This window comes from Gorilla gorilla, chromosome 15 (genome assembly GCF_029281585.2).
Source record: "Gorilla gorilla gorilla isolate KB3781 chromosome 15, NHGRI_mGorGor1-v2.1_pri, whole genome shotgun sequence".
In the NCBI taxonomy this organism is placed as follows: Eukaryota; Metazoa; Chordata; class Mammalia; order Primates; family Hominidae; genus Gorilla; species Gorilla gorilla.
Window position 1 is genome coordinate 123056517 of NC_073239.2, and position 26221 is coordinate 123082737.

The 26221-nt window shown below is 43.2% G+C and overlaps 3 gene segments (V, D, J or C); all 3 read right to left on the reverse strand.

Moving 5' to 3' along the window:
* LOC101124180 (immunoglobulin gamma-1 heavy chain-like) overlaps positions 1 to 26221 on the reverse strand; it is a 411893-nt gene that overhangs the window by 231770 nt on the left and 153902 nt on the right.
* Positions 1 to 26221, reverse strand: part of LOC101143562 (immunoglobulin heavy constant mu-like) — a 352381-nt gene that overhangs the window by 147352 nt on the left and 178808 nt on the right.
* On the reverse strand, positions 12737 to 13283 carry LOC101144307 (immunoglobulin heavy variable 1-3-like). The segment is given in 2 exon segments: positions 12737 to 13110; positions 13196 to 13283. Coding segments are annotated over 2 exon segments (363 nt in total).

Sequence of the window (26221 nt, forward strand, 5' to 3'; positions counted from 1 at the left end):
GAGAATGTTCTGTGTAAGGCACCTGCACTAGATTTGATGTGGAATAATGTCATTTTGAAGATGGAGACAGATTAGTTACACACGCATATTGTAGGCCATGGTGCAAAGCAGGCTCACCATGCAAAAGTGACCAAAACAAGGCCACCTGGGTTGTACACCTCAGCAGCTGTGTTACCCACTGGGACAAAGCTCTGAAGGACATCCTGCCTCCAGGGGAGAGAAGAACAAAGCCCAGGGTGTCCCTGGCTGTTTTTCCCTAACTCAAGATTTTATATCTTCTAGGAGAAACAGGAACAAACCTGAGCTGTTCCAGACAGACAGGATGTCCTTGGCTCTGTGCACGTTCAGGAACAAGATCAACTCGTTCTGAGTCTCTATTTAGTGATTTAGGTTTGGGGAAATAAGAATGCAGATCTGAAATTATGGAGCTTTCAGAAGGTTTTCATGTGTCTCAATGCAATTTCTTCATGTGTTATTTTGGCTTATGGTATTGATAGGCTCACAAAAACTAGATTTAATTCAATAATTCAAGTGATAGAGCAAAATTGAAACAGCTCAGGGGTTTTCTAGCAGGATTTAGAAAGTTTAAAATACTTCATCTTAGAAAATGTATTTGCTGGACATTGATGGGACTGGAGTAGAGACGGATGTGGGGGAGCCCAAGGATTGTGCTTTCACACACACCACAATGACTTCTGCTGTCCCTTCCTTCCCTCCTTCCCTCTCTCTCTCTTTCTTTTTCTTTCTTTCTTTTCTTTCCTTCCTTCTTCCTTCTTCTTTCTTTCTTTCTCTTTCTTTCTTTCTTTGTTTCTTTCTTTCTTCTTTCTTCTTTCTTTCTTTCTCTCTTTCTTTCTTTTCTTCTTTTCTTTTGGCTGAGTGAGCACAGAAGTACACACAGGTATAAAACTCACTGAATCACCATTAGCTGTTCTTCCTTTTGCCTCCCACCCAGGTCAGGAGGAATTGCAGGTCCTACGGAATTCTAGTTCTAAGAGACTGAGAATCTTTATATGGCTGATTATTCCAGAATTTTCTATAATGATGCAGCTGTTGTTTCTTTTAGCCAGTTTTTATTGAATTCTATTCTTTTCCATTGAGTCGTAAAACTTATTTCTATATTCTGTTGCAAGTTTGTTTTAAGATATATATATAATATTCTTGAAATCTGAAAGTTTCTGTTCATTTTCTTAATGTAATTATTTAAATATGAAACTTATTTTATTATAAATTACAAATAATTTTTGCATATATTTATGACATATGTTGTTTAGTTATGATACATGTATACATTATGAACTGGGTAACTCAAGCCGCTTATATTCATCACCTCACAAATTTATCATTTCTTAGTGGGGAAATTCTAATGTTTATTTTTTTAGTAATTTTGAAATATATACTACCTTATCAGCTATAGTTGACATGCTGTGCATTAGAAAGGCATAACTTATACCTCCTGTCTAACTGGAACGTTGTGCACTTTAACCCACGTCTCCCTTTCCCAGTCCACCCCTCTAGCCCCTGGTAACGAACATTCTACTCTACCTCTGCAAGTCTACTGCTTTAATATACTACAGTGAAATCATGAATGACTCTTCCTCTGTTCCTGGCTTGTTTCACTTGGCATAAGGTCCTCTAGATTCATGCATGCTGTCACAGAGGCAGGGTTTCCTTCTTATTTAAGGATGAACATTACTCTGTTGTGTCTGTATGCATTTTCTTTCTTCATTCATCCATTCATGGGAATTTAGGACGTTTCCATATCTTTACTATTTTAAATAATGCTGCAATGAACATGAACATGGAGTGCAGATATCTCTTTGACATGTTGATTTCATTTCCTTTGGATACATAGCCAGCAGTGAGACTGCTGGATTCTACAGTAGATTTTGTTTCTTTATTTTTTGAGGAACATTTATAGTATTCTCCATAAATAGCTGTATTCATCTACATTTTCACTCTCCATATTCTGAGTTCTGTTTCTGTCATTTCAGCCATCTCAGCCCCATTCAGAACCCCTGTTGAAGAGGTGCTGCGGTTGTTTGGAGGAAAGAGGGCGCCCTTTTTGTTTTCAGGACTTTTGCACTGGTTCTTTCTCATCTTTGTGGGCTTATCCACCTTCAATCTTTGAGGTTGCTGACCTTTGGATACATTTTTATTTTCTTTTACCCTATTGGATGACCTTGAGGGTTTGATTGTGGTATAAGGTGGATTCAGCCAACTGGCTTCATTTCTGGAAAAATTTAGGTGGCCAGTGCTCAGCTCCCAACACCTAGACTGTGTGCTCTAACTCTGGGGGAAGTTATACTAGTCCCTGACTTGGTTCTCCGGCTCCTTAAGGTTAGGAATCCACTGTCCTGGGCTGTTGGAGGTGTGGCAGCTGTGGCAGAGTGCTACTGGGTGTCTGGGTGCCTGCCTCCCTGCAGGTGTTCGCCACAGTGGCAGAGGCATTGCGTCTGTGGGTGTGTGGGCCCTGCTGGTGACTGTGTTCAAGGTCACACTGGAGGAGGTGTTGGCTCAGGGGTGGGACACTTGTGGGCACAGGTCCGGGTGCCGTATTCATGCCCCACAAGCAGGAGTGATTTCTGAATGTGTGAGATGATCTGCTGTTCTCTGTGCAGAATTAGCGCAAGTGCGGGACGCTGACAGGAGCGGGCCTGGCTTTTTCCCCACCAAAGCTCCCTCTGCCATGGTGGTTGGGGTGGGGGGAGGGGACTGCACTCCACGCAATGGTGGGACAAGAAAAGCAAAACCCACCTATACAGACATGTGCCTGCAAAGTGATGTGGGAGGTTACGTGGGCCTGGGTGAACCTACAGTATTCGGAGGAAGTGTGTAAGCTGGTGTGTGCACATGAGGGCTGCCTGATTGGAGCTCTCCACCAGTCAGGCATGTTCTGCCAGGGCAGAAATTTTGGTGCGGGATCCCAGGGCGTCCGAGACTGCCCTGCAAGAAGGTGTGGCCAGGCTAGGGCCCCAGGAGAGGCCAGTAGATGGAGGGGAACTCAGGTCCCTACATTATTTGAGAATGTGGCCGTGTTTTATGTGAATGAGTGATGACTTGATTGTAATGCAGCATTTTATTCCAGTACACAAACATATCTCAAATTGTTTAACATTCACCTGTAATGGATATTCAATGTGTTCTCTCAGTTTCTGGCTTTTATACAGAAAGCAACTATTCAGTGTGGGAATGTGAAAAAAAATGAGAAAACTGTGATTTTATTCTGACCTCATTAACAACAAAGCTGAACAGCTACAAATAAAAGAGAGAAAAAACATTCAACATATCTGAGTTGATTTCACCGAGCAAACAAGAAAACTGAAATCTGACAAGATAGGAGCCTGCAGAGAGAACCAGGACCTACCTGCTAGTGTACGTAGGGCAGGTGCCACTGGATGGCATTTGAGATAGAAACAGACTAACCTAGAAATACTTAATGACTTTTTTTTTTAGTATGCATGTGCTAATGGTGTTAGATTGGCCTAGTGCTTGCAAGCTTTTCCTAGAGAACTTGAAAAATCCACGGACAACTTCCTCATCTGGTGTCTTGTGGTGTTGACTGGGGAAAAGAACAGCAGCTCCTGTGGAATGCCTGGATGCACCTCCACTACCTCCAGGGGAAATCCACCAAAGCATGTGTCATATGAGCTGTGGTTAAGTCAACAGAAACAAAAGGAAACAGAGGACACCAAGGAAACTTGATCCAGAAACACCTCCCATCTCTTTCCTCAGGAAAGAAATCCTTACTCTTTAGGGTAAGGATAGTGGGTAAAAAGCTGGGGACACTGGTGAAAAACAGTTGTGTCTGGGAAAAGACATTCCAGCCCTGGGGAAAGAGTTAAGGACAGGACAATGTGGAAGGCCACTCCCCAGAACTATGCTTACTACTCCTGCAGAAGAAGGAGACTCAGTCAGAAGGTTGGAGGAAGTCCCGCTTTGTTCAAGCTCCTTCACCACACAGTCATCAATTTAAACTGTCAGTAGGGTGCACTTTCCACAGCTGAAACAGACAGACTCCCTGGGGAAAACTAAATATAAAGACCCAGGATCAAACAGGGACACAAAAGCAAGTATCATGGGAGGAACTTGAAATCTCTGTGGACAGCAGAAGCTGACTTCAACTCTGATAATTGTGGCATCCATAAATTGCAAATATAGCCCTGAATAGATACACACAAATATCTATAATGAAGGCCCAGCAGAATGGAATGTGTGACCATCTTCAGGAAGAAAATAATGAATACATGAGTACAAGAAAATAAATTACAAATTAAAGTCAAACTGGAATTCTATATATATTAAAAATTTCATTTAAAGCAAAAGTCAAATGAATACCCTGTAAGACAAATCGATTCTGAGAAAATTTATTGCCAGTGCATTCATCCTTCAGTAGGTGCTTTGGCAAATTTTCCGCCAGGGTGAGTAGCCATATGATATACATCCGAAACATGAATCTATCCAAATAAAAAAGGTGGTCAAGAATGAAAAAATGAAGTTGAAATGTAGTTTTTATATTTTTAATTGTTCTAATATATGTCTCTGTAATGATAAAAATGCACATATTATAGTTTATAGCACATATAAGTGCAGACTGAGAATAAACTAAGACAACGGATGAGAAAGAGGGTTTAGAAGAATAAGTTATAATAGCTCTACAACCTATGAAGAGGTTTTACATTATTTGAATTAGAATCTGATTATACACGATTCTTATTGTATATCTTAGGGCCAATACAATATTCATAAAAGATGAACTAAACAATAAGTTAATAGAGAAATAAACATGATCATAAAATGCCAAATTAAAACAGAAATTAACAGAAAAATTGTAATACCAGTTTTAAAATAGAATTTATTATAGTTGATTTAAAAAGCAAGACCCAACTACTAGCTCTGTACAGAAATTTGCTCTACATAGAAAAGTTAAATACAGGAAAACATGGACCATGAAAATATGAACGAAAAGAAAGCATGCTTAGCTATGTTAAATTCAGACAAGGTAGACATAAGACTTTCAGGAATCAAGGGGCATATTACATAGGGTAAAGGGATCAGTTTTCTAAAAGGCATCACCAAAGATTTAACCAATGGATCTGGGATAGAAAATAGGCTAACATCTATAACAGATAGCGAATTCGACACTTACTGTGATTGACAAAACAAACGTGATAAAATAGGTAAATATATAAGTGACCAGAATCAACTTGTTTGACTAGTTTCATTTATAGAATATTCAATGGGAAGACAGCAGGAACCCAAACTGTGATTAACCAGAAGATATGAGAGGAACATGGTGATTGAATTTGACGTGGTTACCTGGGTTGAACAAAGAAACAAACAAAAAGCAATAGGAAAGTGAGACCTTATCTCAAAAAGAAAAGAAAAAGGAAAAAAGGAAACTGTTAAAAATTGGCAAAATTCAAATAAATCTCAGAGCTGAATAAACAGAAACTCATCAATGTAAATATATTAGTCCCATGTCCCATGTTTTTTTGACATATTAACTTTAGTGAAAACTTGGAGATGGATGTGAACACACTGTATTTTCCTTACAATTGTTCTGATAATCTATAATTATTCCAAATAAAAAGTGTGTAAAATATAAAGTAACAATCATAAAAGTAATAGTTCAAAGACCTTATAAAATAGGCTTCTGAAAATAATACTGTTACTAACATTATTATGGATAATTATTTCAGAGGATAATCCTGAAATGATCATCAAAGTGGTGGACAGATGTTTATTTATTTCAGTAAAAGATGTGAGGCCTCTCATATTAAACGCTAGTGATGGAAGCGTTTATAGAGTTATTTTATCATCTATAATATGATGGATGAAAAGCATTATCATAAGCATTTGGTGGATGGAAAGCATTACTATCATAAGCATTTATGTAGCCAATATCATGAACGTATTACAATTTCCTCAATTGTGCACCATTTTTGTGTTAATACCATGTGAACGTTTTCTACTGCATGTGTCATATCTAAACATTTGAACTAGTTTGTTTGTTATTAATGTGACTCTTGTAAATGCTGTAGGCATTGCTAATGTTCTCTGTAATTTCTCTACTGGTGTTTTTTTCCTAATATTTTAACATGATAAATTTGGATTAATATAACTACATAATTTAATAACATATTTTAAACTTCATAGTTGTACATACACACACACACACGCACACATACACAACAGCCCAGCAATGACACGTATACCCGTCCATGCAAAAATGAATGTATATTAAACACCAAAACAGCACGCCCATTTTTTTCTATATTATTTTAATTATTTAATTGAATGTAACTCGTATTTGCAGTTTCATTTTTGAATGAATGTAAATGTCATTCTTGCCAAATATATTACTTAAGTGTACAATGGTATTTACTTTTTTTTTTTTTTTGAGACAGAGTTTTGCTCTTGTCGCCCAGGCTGGAGTGCAATGGCGTGTTCTCGGCTCACCGCAACCTCCGCCTCCCAGGTTCAAGCGATTCTCCTGCCTCAGCTTCCCCACCACGCCCAGCTAATTTTGTATTTTTAGTAGAGAGGGGGTTTCTCCATGTTGGTCAGGCTGGTCTCGAATTCCCGACCTCAGGTGATCCACCCACCTCACCCTCCCAAAGTGCTGAGATTACAGGTGTGAGCCACTGCACCCAGCCAGTATTTACTTTTTAAATATCAGTCAGTTATTAATAAATTGAATAACTAATAAGACAAACATCACTTAAATTTTTATTAAATCATTGTTTAAAGTAACATTGTATTTTTTTAAACTAGGCAGGATAGAACTTTTCTATTTGAAAAATTTTTTTAAAAACTTTTTGGCGTTAATTTTCAATACAAACTCTAGTCGTTATTTGCCAATATGCCTTTATAATAAAGAACATCCTGCAACAGGAAACTGAAAGCAGCCCATGCTTTGCAGGATTCAATCACAATGGCAGCTTGCTGGAGGGTGGTCTGAGAGTGGGCAAACACATTAGGGATTTGGATTTCATGAAAGCACTAGTGAGCCCCTGGGCTGAGCACACAGAGGGTAGCATAAGTTGCAGAGCCTAGTCTGTGGTACTTAGGGAAAAAGAGGAATGGGTGGGGGTTATGTCTGCAGGACCCTAGAAAAGTGTGATGAGGGCAGAGGGTCTGCAGGTAGAGCGTATTCTAAGGAGAACTGTTACTCTCCTAAACTTGGTTGGCTTCAGTGATCATGAAAAGAAGTGAACTGATTTACCAGACATGGAGGACAGGAAGTAAAAGGACTTCCTGTTTCCTGCATGGAGACTGAGGAAGATAAAATATTTTGACAGAAAAAGAGAAGATGGAGAAAGTTTGAGAAGCAGAACACCAGGGGCCAAAGTGGAGGACAGGAGCCCTTAAAGCAGTGTTTCATCTGCACAAACAGCTGATGAAAGGAAAAGAAACTGGACCCCACGCATATGCTGAGTTGTTAGAAAAGCATTTACAATAATGTGTCTGACAGCACAGAAAACAAAAAAATTGTGCATACAGCCAGACTTTGGATTGAATATACACAATTAAAAAAAATTATACTGAGATATATCATTGCTAGTATAACTCTGAAAATAGGCAGAGTTAAAAGTTGAATTGAACCCCTGTTCTAAGTTAATGTTTTATAGGTGAAAGAAACCATGAGTTACAAGGAAGACATCATAAGAGATCCTGGGGAAGACTTTTGCTTGACCAGGTCAGGAATCACCAAGGTGGAAAAGTAAACCTCATCCTCCCCAGGTACCTGATATGGAGCTGCCTCCAAAGAGCCCCTTGGAGGTCCTGAGTGCCCCCTGGTGTCCTGAGCCATCCTTGCTGTCCTGAACACCCACTGGTGGTTCTGAGCGCCCTCTGGTGGATCTGAGCGACCCTTGGAGGTTCTGAGTGGGCCCTGGTGGATCTGAATGCCCCCTGGTTGTTCTGAGCATCCTCTCATGTCCTGAATCCCCTTGGTGTTCTGAGTGCCCCCTGATGTCCTGAGCACCCCCTGGTGGTTCCTGAGCGTCCCCTGGTGTCCTGAGCACCCCCTGGTTTTCTGAGCGACCTCTGGTGTCCTGAGCGCCCCCTGGTGGTTCCTCAGTGCCTACTAGTGTCCTGAGTGTCCCCTTGTGGTTCCTGAACCTCCCCTGGTTTCCTGGGCACCCTCTGGTTTCCTGAGCGACCCCTGGTGGTTCCTGAGCGCCCCTAGTGTCCTGAGAATACCCTGGTGTCCTGAGCGCCCCCTGGTGGTTCTGAACATGCCCCGGTGGTTCTGACTGCCCGCTGGTGTTGTGAGCGCCCCCTGGTGGTTCCTGAGCATCCCCTGGTTTTCTGAGTGTCCTCCGGTGGTTCTGAGCACCCGCTAGTTTCCTGAGCATCCCCTGGTGGTTCTGAGAATCCTCTGGTGTCCTGAGCACCCCCTGGTGGTTCCGAGTGCCCCCTGGTGTCCTGAGCTATCCCTGGTGGTTCTGAGTGCTCCCTTGTGTCCTGAGCGCCCCCTAGTGATTCATAGCACCTCCTAGTGTTCTGAGCACCTGCTGGTGTCCTGAGGGCCCCCTTGTAGTCCTGAGCGCCCCGTGGTGTCCTCAGCACCAGCTAGTGGTTCTGAGCGCCCCCTGGTGGTTCATAGCACTCCCAATTGTCCTGAGTGCCCCTGGTGGTTCTGAGCACCCCCTGGTGTCCTGAGCTCCTCCTGGTGGTTCTGTGCACCCTCCCTGATGGTCCTGAGCGCCCCCTGGCGGTTCCGAGTGCCCCCTGGTGTCCTGAGCTATCCCTGGTGGTTCTGAGTGCTCCCTTGAGTCCTGAGCGCCCCCTAGTGATTCATAGCACCTCCTAGTGTTCTGAGCACCTGCTGGTGTCCTGAGCCCCTCCTGGTGGTTCTGTGCACCCTCCCTGATGGTCCTGAGCGCCCCCTGGCGGTTCCGAGTGCCCCCTGGTGTCCTGAGCTATCCCTGGTGGTTCTGAGTGCTCCCTTGAGTCCTGAGCGCCCCCTAGTGATTCATAGCACCTCCTAGTGTTCTGAGCACCTGCTGGTGTCCTGAGCCCCTCCTGGTGGTTCTGTGCACCCTCCCTGATGGTCCTGAATGCCCACTGGTGGTTCTGAGCGCCCCCTGGTGTCCTGAGCCCCTCCTGGTGGTTCTGTGCACCCTCCCTGATGGTTCTGAGTGCCCCCTGGTGGTTCTGAGCAGCATCTACCACATAGTCCCCTCCTGTCTCCCTGCGGTGAGCTTTGTGTCTGGGCTCACACAGGGTTTCCCTCACTGTGTCACTCACAGTAATACATGACCTTGTCCTTGGCTTTCAGATTGGTCATTGTAAGGCAGACTGCACTTAAAAGGGTGTTGCTTGAGATTGTTAATTTATTTGTACTCAAGGAGAGTAACCCTGAGAATTCATACTTGATCACTCACTGTTGGCGCCCACACCTATCCCTGTTGTGAAGCGTGCTGGACCAAGCTCATGCTGTAACCAGTAAAGGTGAAACCAGAGGCTTTGCAGGAGAGTCTCAACTGCTGGGCAGTAAAATTTTTCCCCCTCTGACTCCATCAGTAAACTTCACACAGGACTTCTGTGAACACAGAAAACAGACTGAGAACAGCCCCATGAGGAGAAGCCACAGCTGGACCTGATTTACAAAGGACACTAATATTGACGGGGATGAGAAGGGAATCCGGATCAATGCAGACCCCACGGTGTGGACGCTGAGGAAGGGCACAGACATGGGGTGGCTCCTCGCCAGGGCCTGAGGGAACAGGGGATGAGCTGCCTTTCATGAGAAGTAGAGGGGACACATTTCCATGTCTTTCTTTTTGTGGTCATGGGTGCACCGCTCAGCATGGCTCATCCATCCTCTGTGTCTACATTTCAGGGAAGTCAAGGTCAAAGGATTTCTGGGTCTGGATGCACAGAGTTAATCTGCCCATTACTCTTTTTTATTCTCTAATGTGGACACTGTTCGGGTATCTTCATAATAGCAAACATTATCAACAAATATGTCCAGTAAGAACATAAAAATATGTTTCCAGAGAAAATGGACACCTGTCTCTAATTGGTATATTTAGAGCTGCAAACTACTGTTCTTGACAATAAGGCAAAGTTAGGTTACAATGAAAAAAATACAGATCTACGCCTTGTCAGGGAGGGGGTTTATAATTATCATGATCTTGAGATCATTTTGCCACAGAACAATTCAAAATTGGATATATGTGTTTCTGTAAGGAAACAGTCAATGTGGACATATGTGTACTTATCTGAATTGAGTTCACATGGAGACATGTTTGCTTGTCTGAGACAAGAGTCCACATGAGGAAATGTCTGTTTTCTGAGGAAAGAGTAAATGTAAGAACATATGTGGTAGTCTGAGGAAAGAGTCCACGTGGGGACATGTGTGTTTGTCTGAGGGAAGAATCCACGTGAGTAAAGGTGCATTTGTCTGACAGAAGAGTCCACATGTTGACAGGTGTGTGTACCCATCTGAGGGTAAATGCCCATTCAGGGACAGTGTATGCCTGAACTGAGCTGAAGTTTGGGGAAATATTTCTCAACCAAGGAAAGAAAATAATCCTGTGAGTTATTTGCTTGTCAAGAGGAAAAAACCTGGGTCACGTAGAAAATTGATTTTTAAAAAAAACAATTTAAAAAATTAAAGGTCTTTAGTGAATGGCAGCATCTTATATGCAAATCAGGAAAATTACCTCATTCTTTGTTGCGTACATCTCATGAAATCTCCACCCTCACAAAATAAGTAATGAGATAATTTTATACAATCTGCATTTGATCGTTGGGTTAGTGAACTGCTAAATTTTTTTAAATTGTATATATTTAGGTTTTATATTTTCCATCACAAAATTATGTGCTTAGACAAATTAATTGTCATATCTGAACCATTGCATATCACTAAAAATAGTTTTAATCTTCTTAAACGTGTCATTTTAACTTATTTTATACACAGTCTCTAAACTCCTGGAATATCCTCTATATGTTGTTGTTTACTTGACTACAGTTTTGGCTTTTATAGAATTTCAAATAAATCGAATTATACAGTGTCATCGAAATGACTTCACTGAAGGAAGTGGAAAATGAAGTTGCTGACCTAAGGAACTTTGAAAATGAGGAAACTCTGTAAGTTTAAAGTGTAAAGAAACTGCACATAAGCACTCTATTCTAGTAGATAAACATGTTTCCAACAAGGGTACAGCTTTACATTTCTGATACTGCTATGCACGTGTCCTGAAATTGTGCAGCTAAGTAATACAATGGCATATGGTGGGATGGGGTTCCTCATTTTGCAGTGAGTGGTTATAGACAGTCAAGGAAGGAAGGCTAGAAAGGTCCATGTGGTAGCATAATTGGGTAGAGAGACCAGTGTGTTCTCATTTTTAATGTAATCACATTACAGAAGGTTAGATACATAGTTTACTAGGCCAGTTGGTTGAGAGGTCCTGCAAGTACTTATACCACATTAACAATGCACATACCCAGTATTACAATTTTTAAAATACTATTCTTTAACATCAGAAGCAAGCAATCTTTAGAAAAATGGCTGATTCTATGTATGAAAAAGATAATATAGAAAATGAATTTAGAATTTATTATAATAGCAGGAAACAGGGAAGTGTTCAAAAACAAAAGCATGAGGTAAGCTGTAAGGATGCAGGATCCAAACTCAATGAGCTCCCAGCACATAATAAAGCCGTGGTGGTTTGAAAAATAAAGTGAATAATGTAGCATGGATCTTCTTCAGAGTATGAAATAGACATCCATAAACCAATACACATATTAATAAGTGATCAAATAAAGAAATAATAGGAAGAGGAACACATCTTTTTACAGAAGTATTCCAAATATGTTAGGTTGATAGTCCTCCAATCAAGTAGGTGAAGCTTAAACACTCATAAGTTGATTGTAGCCTGAGATTAGAGACATGGAAAAAGTAGTTAATATTAGTGTATTTTATAATGAGATTTCAGATATAATACCAAAGACATGATCTGTGGATGAATAACATTTTACATTTTTTAAATCTAAATTTGTATAAACACACACACACACACACTTTTCTGCAATACATACTGATTAGGGAGTAAAAGACAGCCACAGACTTGGAGAAAATACTTCCAAGTCACATATTTGTTAAATGAATTCTTTTAATTTGTTAAATGATTTTATAATCAATATGCAAGTAAACTTACAACTAATCAAAAGAAAACAATGCAGTTAAAAATGAACCAAATGTGAGAAGAGGCATCTCGGCAAAAATTATATGAAAATTGTTAAATGTGAATTTTTATTAGGGAAATGTGCATTTAACTAAAAATTAGATACCATTACTCACCTATTAGAATGGTTAAAACACACAATTCTCATAATGATAAATGGCAATATGAATGTGGAAAACCAAGAACTATCATGCATTGATGGTGGGAATTCAAAATGCTACATGCACAAAATGAGTTTTTTTGGCATTTTTAAAAATAGAGATAAAAGTAGAGATAAAATGTGATGTGTGTGTGTGTTCCAAAATATTTACAACACTGATTCAGAAATTGATGTTTACACAGATACCTACAGAGGAAGTTCTGTATCAGTTTTATTAATTCAATCCCTGAAATTTGCTTGCAGAATAAATATTGTATGAAAAATCTCTCAAATAATTAAAATTTCTCAAATACACGTTTATATTGTTCCTTTTCCTTAATGACTTAATATCACTTTCTGAGAAAGTCTTCAATCTAATAATCTTTGTCATTTCCTCCATGCCAGCACAGCTGCTTCCCCCCTGGGGTTTCTGACACTCTCAGGATGTGGGTTTTCACACTGTGTCTCTCGCACAGTAATATACAGCCGTGTCCTCAGATCTCAGGCTGCTCAGCTCCATGTAGGCTGTGCTCGCGGATGTGTCCCTGGTAATGGAGACTCTGCCCTGGAACTTCTGTGAATATTTTGTGTTACCATTGCCAGTGTTGATCCATCCCATCCACTCAAGCCTTTGTCCAGGGGCCTGGCGCACCCAATGCATAGCATAGCCAGTGAAGATGTATCCAGAAGCCTTGCAGGAAACCTTCACTGAGGCCCCAGGCTTCTTCACCTCAGCCCCAGACTGCACCAGCTGGACCTGGGAGTGGGCACCTGTAGAGAAGACACAGGAGTGGATGGAAGCCCCCTTGACTGGCCTCAATCCCTTCCTCCTCACTGGGATTTGGCAGCCCCTTACCTGTGGCTGCTGCCACCAAAAAGAGGATCGTCCAGGTCCAGTCCATGGTGAGGAGCTGTGCTCTGGGGGCTTCTGAGGAGGGATGTAGTTGTTGGGTGATGCTCTCAGGGCACTAAGATATCTATAGTCATCTCAGTTATTTGCATATTCATGAGCGATGCTATTTCATACCTAACACAGCATGAGAAAGAGTGGAGAGATGACACATGGATTACCCAACAGGAGGATGCTAAGGGTTCAAGCTATAATCCCCTTAGAGGCCATGTGTGCCCTGCCATATCCCTAAGCTGTATGTTGACAGAGCTTCTCCCACTGGAGAACAATTTTCCCTAGAACAGGACTTCACTGGGAACCCACACTTGAATAGCTCAGAGGTAATTTAAAGTATTTCTAGGCTTTAATACATGAATGTCTTATTCAGGGGATGAGTGTGTTTCTCCAAAAGTTGCACTTATTTATATAAAATAAAAGCTTAATTGACCTCCAGATGCTTACTATTAAGATATGTAGCAGGTTTAGAAATCTCCAGTGTAAATTGATAAATTCTTGCAATTGAATAGGATATTTATGGACTCTTCAGCAGTTTTTGTCAAATACTTATTTTAGATTTTTTTAGAAGAATGACACAGATCTTGAGAGGAATCCCTCCCCAGCCTCTTGTGCACCTGCTCTGGGGGTGGAGCCTGTGATGGGTGGGCCTTGAGCGCCCCCTGCAGCCCAGCCCTTGCACTGCAGAGAGGCTCCTGTCTGGGCTCCCAGAGCATTTTCCCCCCAGTATGAAGTGGCTGTGTCCTGGCTCAGAATGCTCCTTTAGTGACACGTGACACCATGTGCTGCTGACGCCATCGCTTGCAATAGTAAATTGGTCGTAGGAAAGCCAGTGAACTCTGCAGAAACACCCCAAGCAAGGATTCTATGAAGCCACCAGGGAGCCCCTTCTCTGGAGCTCCAGCAGCACTGGATCAGTCCACACTCACAGTGAGTCCAGGAGCTCCCAGGGGCTTTGGGAGAACACCTAATCTCTTGTAGGTTCCTTTGGATGAACATCTCATCAGATAATTTCTAAACCTACAAAATCATGGGTCTCAGAGCCCACTGCAAAACTCCTAATACACACACACACACACACACACACACACACACACACACACACACACAGTGGTTAGAGTCCCCACAGTAATGGACACACACACACACACACACACACACACACACACACACACACTGTGTCTAGTGTCCTCACAGTAATGAGAGGGAAATATACCTTACTCCCTGTGTCTCGCGCATTGGTTGTGCACCCACAGTGCCCCTAGGCCTGGGGATATGCCCTCGTCAACAAAGTGACAGCAAACACTTTACACCTGGAGATGGGGCCCTGCACACACTGTGGCTTCCCTGTTCTCCCAGAACCTGGGATCCTGCAGATACCCCTAAGAAGAGTCCAGGTTCCCCCTGGGAGGGTCAGCCACAGCCCAGCCCCACCGAGTTGGTGCAGCCTGCACTGAGCTGCTGACCTGCGGGGAAAGTCACAGCAGACCCACAGCCCAGACAGCCCCACTCCCAGAGGCACATCAAGGAAGGGGAAAGAACCCTGAAGACTGTTGATGGGAATCTTTTCAGGAGCAGACACAGGAACTGTTCCAGGAACAGGGGATGTGGGAAGGTCAGTAGCTGGTCAGAGTTTCTGAGGACCAGCGTCAGTGATGGGACCTGCCTGTCCCTTCTCATATGGGATGTCTCTCCTGGGGATCCTGTACTGTCTTATTTGTGCAGGTCCACTCTGTGGGACTTGTCTTTATAAATCTCAAATCTCAGGAAGAGGAGAGCTGTGCTTCAAAAGCCCCCATAGAGAAGACACATTTCCATCCTGCTGTGATTGAAACAGCTCCATCCTGGGCATGGGGAGGGCTCATGTGTCCCACCTGGGATGAGCAGCAGCAGCCACACGTGAGCTGAGGAGGACTCAAGGCTGCTTCTCAGCACTTCCCCACAGAGTGAAATTTGTGTGATTACCCCATATCCCGGCTGGCCCTGTGACTTGCTTCTTTCAAACTTCTTGGCCTGGAAGGTGCAGGCACCAGCTGTCACTGTCACCACTATTGTGATGCTGTACACAGCACCAGGGAAGGATCCCAGGGATGGGGCTGAGGACAGACACTAGCTAAGTGGACCCATTGAAAACGTGCGGATCTGCTGAGGTTCACACTCCTAGAAGGACAGATCTTGGAGGGTTTGGAGGAGGAAGCAGCCACCACTGTCGGTGACTCAGGAGCTGCTGCTGCTCTGTGGGTCACCTCGTTGGCAGCTAGCAGTGGGCAGGTGAGTGTGGTTCATCCCTACAGGGACACCAGGCTTCCACATGCCCCTCTTCACCAGGAAAGAAAGTGGCTTTGTTCATACTGGTTTCTGCAGCTGTCTGGTCATCCTCTCTTCCTGAACTTCTTCCTGTGTCCCTCAGGGCCGTGACACATGGAAAAAGACAGTTTCTACTCCAACCATTGATTCCCCAAGCCAGCTCCGTCTAGAAAAGTCAAGATGTCTTCCTGGTTCTGTGTCCCTGGCTGAACCAGAATGGACAGACGTGGACATACCAAAGCGTCAAAGTGGAGGAGAGGAATCTTGGCAAAGATCACTCAGGAAAGAGAAAGGAATTCGTTTGTGCGCAATGAGAGGGTGTGGGGCATGTCTGGAGGCTGCAGGAGCCAGAAGCTTCATGTTTTTTTAGTGACCTCGGTTTTGTCTCCCCTGTTGTTGTGAGGCTTCCCTGAGTTCTCCTCCTCAGATAGACTCTGTGCCTTTTCACACAATGACCTACAGGAGATGTTTACACCAAACAAGAAGCCTCAAACCTGGCTTATATTCTGATCTAAATTTTCAAAAGATAAACTCAAGAGAGATTCAAAGAAGTGATTATAAAATATCAGGATGTAGCACTTGGCTGAGAAAACCTTAAACTCATATTATTTTTATGAACCATACGCATAACAAAACTTCGCCCAATTCCTCCACTTTATCAGAGACTGCCTACAGGATGAATTTCAATGCCACCTAATTTAGAGTAGGAGCAAAACTTAAAATCCTCTATAGGTCTGAGTGCCACTAATAACAACAACAACAACAAATTTCAACCATTATGAAGTTTTAAGAGATGCCACAATGACAGCCTGGGTTGATAGGTGATGGCATTTTCCCTGAGCATATTCTGTGAAGAGTGATTATGGTAGCTTTTCCTTCTAATGAGGAGAAAGCAACAGAGAAAGTAAATAATAATAATAATAATAATCACAAAACAGAAGAAAGTGGTCCAAATTATTTAACAAAAAAAGCACTAGAAACTGACACAAATTAAAAGGAGATACATTGATTACCTAGCAGAAAATTCAAAGTAAACCTTATAAATATGTTCACTGAGCTAGGAGAAGAATACATGAATAACATGAAAATATTAACAGGGACAAAAAAGGGAGAGAGATGAGATACAATGATTTGTGGCTTAACAGTAGGGATACATTGGCCAGGTGCAGTGGATCACGCTTGTAATCCCAGCACTTTGGGAGGGCAAAGTGGGTGGATCACCTAGGTCATGAGTTCAAGACCAGCCAGGGCAACATGGTGAAACCCCATCTCTACTAAAAAATAGAAAAAAAGAATTAGCTGGGCGTGGTGGTACATGCCTGTAATTCCAGCTACTCGGAAGGCTGAGGCAGGAGAATCGCTTGAGCCTGGGAGGCGGAGGTTGCAGTGAGCCAAGATTGTGCCACTGCACTCCAGCCTGGGTGACAGAGTGAGACTCCATCTAAAAAAAAAAATGAAAAACAGTAGGGATACATCTGAGCAATGTGTCCTTAGGCAATTTGCCATTGTGCAAGGATCATAGAGTGTGTTTACACAAACCTACATGAAATACCCTGCTACACCCAGGCTGTGTGGGATAGCATAGTGCTCCTAGGTAACAAATCTGTATGTCATGTAAGTGTACTAAATACTGTGGGCAGCTGAATCACCATAGTAGATGTTTATACAGATGAACATATCCAAGCATGGAAAAATGCGGTGAAAATACAGTATTACAATCTAGTGAGACCTTTGTCCTGTAGGTGGCCTGTTGTTCACTGAAATATCATGATGTGCACGATTCTATTCAAGTTGCTGAAAATAAAAACAAAGCCAAGAAACTTCCAAATAAATATGTTACATGGATTAAAGCTTTTCTTCAGTAATGCAGGAGGTTTGAGAAGTTTCCCAAAAAAGTAAAAAGTGGACAAGTTCATCACCACTAGGCCGGCCTTACAGGAATGCTAAGTGTCTCTGGCAGGTTTCCAGAACAAGGAAGTAGCTGCACCAGCTCCACTCTGTTATCTGCCAATTGATAGATTTGCATAGTTTTTAATTTTAATTTCTCTTCTGTTTTTTCCCTCCATAAACTCCTTCTCCCTTCCCTTCATAATTCTGTCTGTTAAGGCAACTCATATTTAGCTGAAAATGCTGGGGTCTTTGGAATAAATTTCTATTTTTCCTCCACCAAATCTAATAAGCTCTCTCCAGGGGTGTCCATCTCCATTTTCTTTTCTGCCATTCGCATGGGATAATTTCCTTGTTCCTATGTGAGTCCAGCCCTCATCACCGTGGGCCATCCAACTATCACGCACCCAGGAACAGCTTCAGGAAATGTACCCTGCCAGCTGCCTATCATCCTCCACCTGCACAGTGATCATTCCTTCAGCTTTCACTCATGCTGGAGGGCTTTCCACCCAAAAGGGCCTTTCACACCCACTCCCAGCACAGTTCTGGGACCCTGTATACCTCCCAGATACAGGTACATATCCTTCCCCTTTGTTGTTAATTTTGTTTAATTTATTTAAAATTCACTGGGAAATCACTGATGATGGGAGTGACCAGCCTGTCCATTCCATCTGATGGCGCCACCTGTGAGGTTGGCCACCCTAGTGTGCTGTGCTCATGGGGCCATCTGGACACACACAAACACCAGGTGTGTGAGTTATTAGAGGAGACCCGGGGTCAGCAGGTGTCTGTGCCCCACAGGACACAGGTCTGTCCTGCAGTAGAGCCCGCATGACCTGGAATCATAAGTGTGCATGACCCGTGGTCTCAGCACATCAGCTGAGGCCAGATTCAGGAAATTCCTGTGTAACCTGCCCTGGGCGCCCACAGAGGACAGATGCATGACAAGGATGTAAGGGAATGGTGTGGGTTAGGGGAACTGAAGTTCAATCTTTACTGAGGCTTTACTCAGCACCTGGACCTTATGGAAGACTAAGAAAAAGAGAACAAGAGCCCAGCCCCAAATAGCTCCTGGTTTAAGGCCAGCTTTAGCGGGATTTTAGAGAGTAGAAGACACGGGGGTGATGCTGGAGTGGTTTTCTTTGGGATACTTGGGGAGCAGCAGAAGGTGGGCCGGGATCAGGACTCCATCTGGCTGGTTCTCATTATCTACATGGATTCTCATAGTGGAAAGTGAGAGACATGACCTAGAACACAGCCCCCAGGGCTGATCTCAGAGAAGCCTGCTAAGTGAATGACTCAGCAGAAATGTGGTGGGGTTTTCAACTTGGATCTATTTTTCTTTATAAAAATAATCTGAGAGATGTGTCAGCTTTGGTGGGCTGCTTCTCCCTCCAGGAGACGGAGCTAACACAATTGTATCTGTGAATCCGCTTGGCTTTCCATCAGAAGATACCACAGACCAGGTTGTTTCAAATAACAAATATTAATTTTCTTATTGTTCTGGAGTCTTGACGTCCAAGATCTGGGTGCAGAAAGGGTTAGTTTTTTGAGAGGCCTCTTCCAGGCTTGCAAAGGGCCACCTTCTCATGCAGTGCGTCCCCACATGGCCTCTCCTCTGTGTGCATGTGGAGAGAGAGGCCTCTGTCTTCCACTTCTCATAAGGACAAGAGTCCTACTGGATTAGGGTCCCACATTTATGGCCACAGTTAACTTATTTGCCCTCTTAAAATCCCTCTGTCCAATACAGAGCCACTGGGATTGGGGTTTCAGCATATGAATTTAAGAGAAGGACACGATGCAGCCGATGACGCCAATCAAGGGATGGTGAGAAGCCTTAGAATATTTTATTTGTCAAGAAGGTAAAATGGGCCTTGTGGGAATTTGTTGAAAAAAAGGTGCCAGTGACTGTTAAAAGCTCAATGGTAAACAGAGAAATTTCTCCCTTCTTTCTTGTCTGCAGCGAGGATGTGAGGAAGCAGAACCACAGATAATAAAGAAAGAGGAGCCCTGGGGACAGCTGAGGTGCTGGCGAGAAGGGAGACCACTGAGCAGATGAGGAAGCCCCGCCCTCCCTGCACCTGCTCCTGACCCGGCCTCCTGCTGTGTGGGCCCCGCGCGCCCCCTGCTGGCCCTGAGCAGCACCTGCGCCCGCCCCCTCCGCCTCCCTGCAGGGAGGTTTGTGTCTGGGCTCACACTCACCTCCCCTCACTGTGTATCTCGCACAGTAATACACGGCCGTGTCCGCGGCGGTCACAGAGCTCAGCTTCAGGGAGAACTGGTTCTTGGACGTGTCTACTGACATGGTGACTCGACTCTTGAGGGACGGGTTGTAGTAGGTGCTCCCACTATAATAGATGTACCCAATCCACTCCAGTCCGTTCCCTGGGGGCTGGCGGACCCAGATCCACCAGTTACTACTGCTGATGGAGCCACCAGAGACAGCGCAGATGAGGGACAGGGTCTCCGAAGGCTTCACCAGTCCTGGGCCCGACTCCTGCAGCTGCACCTGGGACAGGACCCCTGTGAACAGAGAGACCCACAGTGAGCCCTGGGATCAGAGGCAGCATCTCATATCTTCATATCCGCATTCCTGAGACACTCACATCTGGGAGCTGCCACCAGCAGGAGGAAGAACCACAGGTGTTTCATGTTCTTGCACAGGAGGTCCAGGACTCTCAGAAAGTATTTCCCATGTGAGCTGGACCCTGAATTTAAGGAAATGTGTGATGGTTTCCTGTGGGTGCCTAAGTGAGGATTTGCATGTAGGTGATGTCTTTGTATAAAGAGGTGAAAAGGGATGAGGGGGGCCCCAGTCTTTTAGGCTCACCCTGGGATGAGGATGCTTGCTTTGCCCTTTGAGAACTCAGTTCTCTTCCTGGGGCCTCAACTAGCCATGCCCTGGCTCCTCTTTTCCCAGGTGAGGAAGTAGATTGGAACAGCAGCTTAACGTAATAATCCATGTGAGTTCAGACACACCAGGATTCACTTAATGTAATTTATAGTTCAGGACATCCATCATGTTTAGAGGGAATCTCTCTGTTCTAGGGAGTGGGCCATTTTTAAAAAAATTTTAAATTAAAATAATTTTTTAGATGAACTTTTGCTCCTTTGCCCAGGCTAGAGTGCAGTGGCCTGATCTCGGCTCACCACAACCTCCGCCTCCTGGGTTCAAGTGATTCTCCTGCCTCAGCCTCCCGAGTAGCTGGGAGTACAGGCACGCACAACCACCCCCGTCTAATTTTTATATTTTTAGTAGAGATAAAGTTTCACCATGTTGGCCAAGCTAGTCTCAACATCCTGACCTCAGGTGATCCACCCTCCTTGGCCTCCCAAAATGCTGGGATTACAGGCCTGAGCCACCATTTTAACTAAGGCACTGGGAGCTGCCCTCTGAGACCTTTTGAGTCCTGGAATTCTTTCTGAGACCTTAGGAAAAACTCGTGGGACATATCTTCATCATTCTCAATGTGTGACCCTGAGGATGTGGCCTGACTTCTGTACACTTCTGTGTGAAAAAGTAGATTGTGAATTGCAGTGAAAATTTCATATGTAAACTCTATAATAGATCAGCACTGGAGGATATTCTCATCACCAAGATTACTGCAGTTACCTTTCCTGGAAACCAGAGAGGAACTCTGTGAGCCCTCACCTGTGAGTGCACAAGGAACCCTGGTCCTGACTGACAGGTCTCACATGTGACATGAGGGAAAACAGATACATTCAAATCCAGTGTTTTCACCTCATATATTGACCAATCTAGCCTGATCTATCTACCTCTGAAAAGCCTTTTCCTTCATTGAATTGCATGAACATACCCTTGGGTATGGGGTATTGCAATGTGGGTATTTGGTATTTGTTTAGTGAATTATGTAATTAATAGGCTACCTCCATGAATGTGTGTAACAGTAGAGTTATCAGAAGTTGGATGAGTCATATTATCAGGACAAACCTGGACTCTCTTCTTGGGACCTGGATGAGTGGCCAGTCTTCTGTGGTAAAGTAAAGGGGAAGAGACAGATCCAACATCCAGAAGCAGGGTAGCTCCTCACTTACCAGCTGGTGTCTGAGCCTTTTGTTAGAACAGATGCAAAACGACCTACCTTCACCTTCAGGGAAATGATGAACTTCGTATGAAATTGAGATTAATTTTCACTTACAGAGAAGAAAATGTCATAGGCATGTACATATCTATGTGGGTGTGTACGGGTTTCCAGGATGTGCTCATACACAGAAAGGAAGCAACTATATTTGCTGGGAAGAGAACCGAAGAGCTTCTGAATTTGTAGGTGTTGTTAACCACAAATGTGTCATGTTACTACATCATGTCATAGTGCTGGCGGTAAAACCTCCCAAAATTGTCATGGAGACAAATGCAAAGAAATAAAGATTCAAATCAGATGCCTTTGATCTGTAATGAACAGACCAAGAGAAATCAGCCATTACGGAAAGAGTGATAGTTAAATGTAGCAGTAAATTCCATGCTGAGGTGAGAGGGAAGTTCCATCTGACAGCTCACTTTCACCTCTGCGAAGACTTCAGAGCACAGACTAAGAGCAGAGAGTGAACTTAGGGCAAGTGGGGGCCAGATGTTTGAGGAGAATGGAGAGTGAGCTGGAATCCTTGTGAGCCATTCAGAGAAGCAGCAGTGTGCCAGGGTGTATGGAGTCCTCCTGAGTTAACAGATGCTGGATAGATACCAGTTTCACTGCCCTCATTTTGATTTATCCTCAAGACTCTATTGGATTTCTAGATTTGAACACTGGAAAGTTGATGAAACTCAACATGACTAGGAATATTTCTGGGAAGATTTATGTAATGATGTGAGTGTATTTAAAATTAGGTTATGAAAATTTCATTATCTAAAATGTTGGTATCAGTATCTATTGATTTGTTCTTTTTTTCTTAGAGACAGGGTCTTGCTCTGTCTCTCAGGCTGGAATGCAGTGGCATCTATGAATTTTATAGTATTAAAAATGATCACCCTGATTAATGTTACCGTATTATCCCCTTGAGGGATTTTGCTCCATGTGTGCCTGTGACAAAGTTCTAGTCACAGATGCAGGAGAAGTGGTCTGTTGAGGCAATTCTTCCTCCTCAGAGGAGAATATAAACTATCATCTCCTCACCTTGCTTATTCCGTTTTCAGAATTGCACACGATCTTTGGGAATGCTGTCGCCATGTCCTACACAGTGGGAGTCGACTGTGGCATGAAGCTGGAATGGAGATGTGTAATTTTGGGAAAATACAGAACCTGGGCACATGAAGTTTTGAATTAATTGGGCCTGGAGCCACTCACATCCTGGCATCTTGTTGAATTGTTTGTCATTTTAAATTCTGGTTATTTAGTTCAAGTTTCCTTGATTCTCTTTCTGCTAAAATAGTCATTCATAATCATCTAAATAAATTAAATTGGAAAAAAATTACTAATTTGAAAATTAACCCCGTTTCTGCTGAGGTCAAAATTAGTTTGCGGTGCACAGAGTGATGGGCATGGACATAGCAGATTACCAAGATTGCACTCACAGCCTGGGTAATCACTACGTTTTATTTCTGTACATTCCTTATATTTATTAAACTCCTGTTGAGAAACTTCAACTGTTATATGTTGATGGATCCTCCCAATAATAAAACTAAATGTTTTTAAACACGAATTCCTATTACAATGTTAGCTTTACTTTAGGACACATTTCTTCACCTCATTTCAAATTGGCCCAGATGCACTGATTAGAGCATGTCAGTTAAGAAACGACCAGGAAATGAGATCACGTTTCTGGAGCAGGACATGGCTTTGGGATGCTTTGCAAACAAAGTGGTTTCTCATGTCTTCTTGAAAATCCATTGAAATGGGCAAGTTAAGGACCTCTTAGAAGCACTCTTCCATCCCATATACTTGACTAATAAAAAGGTGGAAGTCAGTGCGGAAAAATAGATAACATGAAAGCTAAAGTAAGATTTGTACCAGTTCATTGCGCCAAACATGTAATCTTAATCTAGAGTAGGATCTCATCTGAACCCTCAGGAGGTAAATTTCCTGAGAGATTCAAAGATGTCTTTATAAAATAACAACACTTAGCCCCCGATTTTATGTTAAAATAATGGAAAACTCCTGGTAATCTACTTCACTCAGTGTAAATCAGTTAAAAACAAAATTCTGGAAAACCTGTGAAGGTGGGACTTGCTGAGGAACTGAGCCTTGGGGGCCTTTGGACACTTTTAGTAGGATTTTCTTCAGCTTTGACTCTCCATGGAATTTGAACAAGTTTCGTTTACTGTCTGCTGTTTTTCTGAATGACCTGAAGTAATTACTTGACAAAAGCCTACAACCTTCTCAGTTGATAGACATATTTTATGTTTTCAACCTGTGACATGCCGATGTTTTCATCAGGTAACTGAAGCAACCCACTACAGGAAGCAACTGTTATAAAGTGATTCTGTAAGGTGTTTCCATTACTCAAATGCTAAACTGCTATTACCAGCAACAATATTCTGTAAATGTTGAAAAAAATGGCATTGCTACGTAGAATTAATCACAAATTTTAAAACTTTTTCATATATTTATTGTTTAAATTCATAAGCATGGAATGTTTATTTTTCCATTTATTTGTTTTATCTCTGATTTTTTTCACATGTGTTTTGCTGTTTTTCTAGTAGAGATATTTCATCTCATTGGCTTAGCTCTATTCCTAGGTATTCCACTGTCTTGACGGCTATTGGGAGAGCATGTTCTTGATTCCACTCTCAGCCAGAACGTTATTGGTGACTAGAAATATTACTGTGATTTTCTTACACTGATTTTATATCCTGAAACATTCCTAAACGAATGTATCAATACTAGGAGACTTTTGGCAGAGCCTTCAATATTTTCTACATATAGAATCATATTATCAGTGAAAACAGAGGGTTTGCATTCTTCTTTTTCTTTTATTTTGATGCCTTTTATTTCTTTCTCTTGCCTGATCTGGTGAATACTTCCAGTACTAGGCTGAATAGAAGTGGTGAGAGCGGGCATCCTTGTCTTGTTTCTGTTCTTAAGGAAAATGCTTCCAGTGTTTGCCCATTCAGTATGATGTTGGCCGTGGGTTTGTCAGAGACGGCTCATCAGATTGAGGTGTGCTCCTTCAATGTCTATAATTTTGAGGGTTTTTATCATGAAGGGTTGTTAGATTCTGTTGAAAGCTTTTTTCCTGCATCTGCTGGAATACTCACATGGTTTTTGGTTTTGATTCTGTTTATTAGAGCATCACATTTATTGCTTTGCATAGGTTAAAGCACTTGTACAGTGCTGGATGGAATGTGAATTAGTCCAAGCACTGTGGAAAGCAGTTAAAGCAGCCTTGCATTTGCAGAATGAAGCCTACTTGATTGCAGTGTGTTAACTTTTTGATAAACTACTGGATTTGATTTCCTACGTTGAGAATTTTTAAGCCTATGATCATGAGAAGTATTTGTCTTGAGTTTTCATCTCTTCTCAGGAGCAGACACAGGCACTGATCAGGAACAGGGGACCTGTGAAGGTGAGTAGCTGGTCAGGGTTTCTGAGGACGAGCGTCTGTGATGGGACCTGCCTGTCCCTTCTCTTATGGGATGTCTCTCCTGGGGATCCTGTACTGTCTTATTTGTGCAGGTCCACTCTGTGGGACTTGTCTTTATAAATCTCAAATCTCGGGAACAGGAGAGCTGTGCTTCAAAAGCCCCCATAGAGAAGACACATTCCCATCCTGCTGTGACTGAAACAGCTCCATCCTGGGCATGGGGAGGGCTCATGTGTCCCCCCACTGGGATGAGCAGCAGCAGCTGCATGTGAGCTGAGGAGGACTCAAGGATGTTTCCCAGCACTTCCCCCAAGAAGGAAATTTGTGTGATTACCCCATATCCCGGCTGACCCTGTGACTTGCTTCTTTCAAACTTCTTGGCCTGGAAAGTGCAGGCACCAGCTGTTACTGTCACCACTGTTGTGACACTGTTCACACCACCAGGGCAGGAGCCTGGGGATGGGACTGAGGACAGACACTAGCTAGGTGAGCCCATTGAAAACTTGGGGACCTGCTGGGGTTTCCACTCCTGGAAGCACAGATCCTACAGGGTTTGGAGGAGGAGGAAGTCACCATCAGTGACTCAGGAGCTGCTGCTCTGCAGGTCACCTGATTGGCAGGTAGCAGTGGCAGGTGAGTGTGGTTCATCCCTACAGGGACACGAGGCTTCGACATGCCCCTCCTCACCAGGAAGGAAACTGGCTTTGTTCATCCTGGTTTCCCCAGCTGTCTGGTCATCCTCTCTTCCTGACCTCCTGCCCAGGGCCCTCAGGCCTGTGATGCATGGACAAAGTACCTGGAGGTACCAAAGGACCTGGAGGTTCCAGGAGGAAATAAAAACGAGTTTGGGGTCTATGAGATCTCTCACCCTCACACTAGTTCAGACATGCCATTTCTGTTTATTTAGTTCAGATTTACATATAACAAACCACACAGTCAGGCTCGTCTAAATTGCCACATGCTTGTTTAAACACATTGGAGCAGCATTAATCCTCACATTGATCTCAGAGAATCTTGGTTCCAGTTCACTGTTTACATTAGCTGAGAACAGCATCAGGGACACACTGGAGTGGACATTTCTTCCCTAAAAAAGCCTCACTCCCAAGTATACTAAAGAGCTGCCATGGAGCCATTGTGTGGTTGGATTTCTTCTTATCAGCCTGTCATGGAGGATATTTTGAATGATGTAGACTTTACACTTAAATGATAATGACTCCCACTGTTGTTGAAATGGCTGGCAGCCCACAA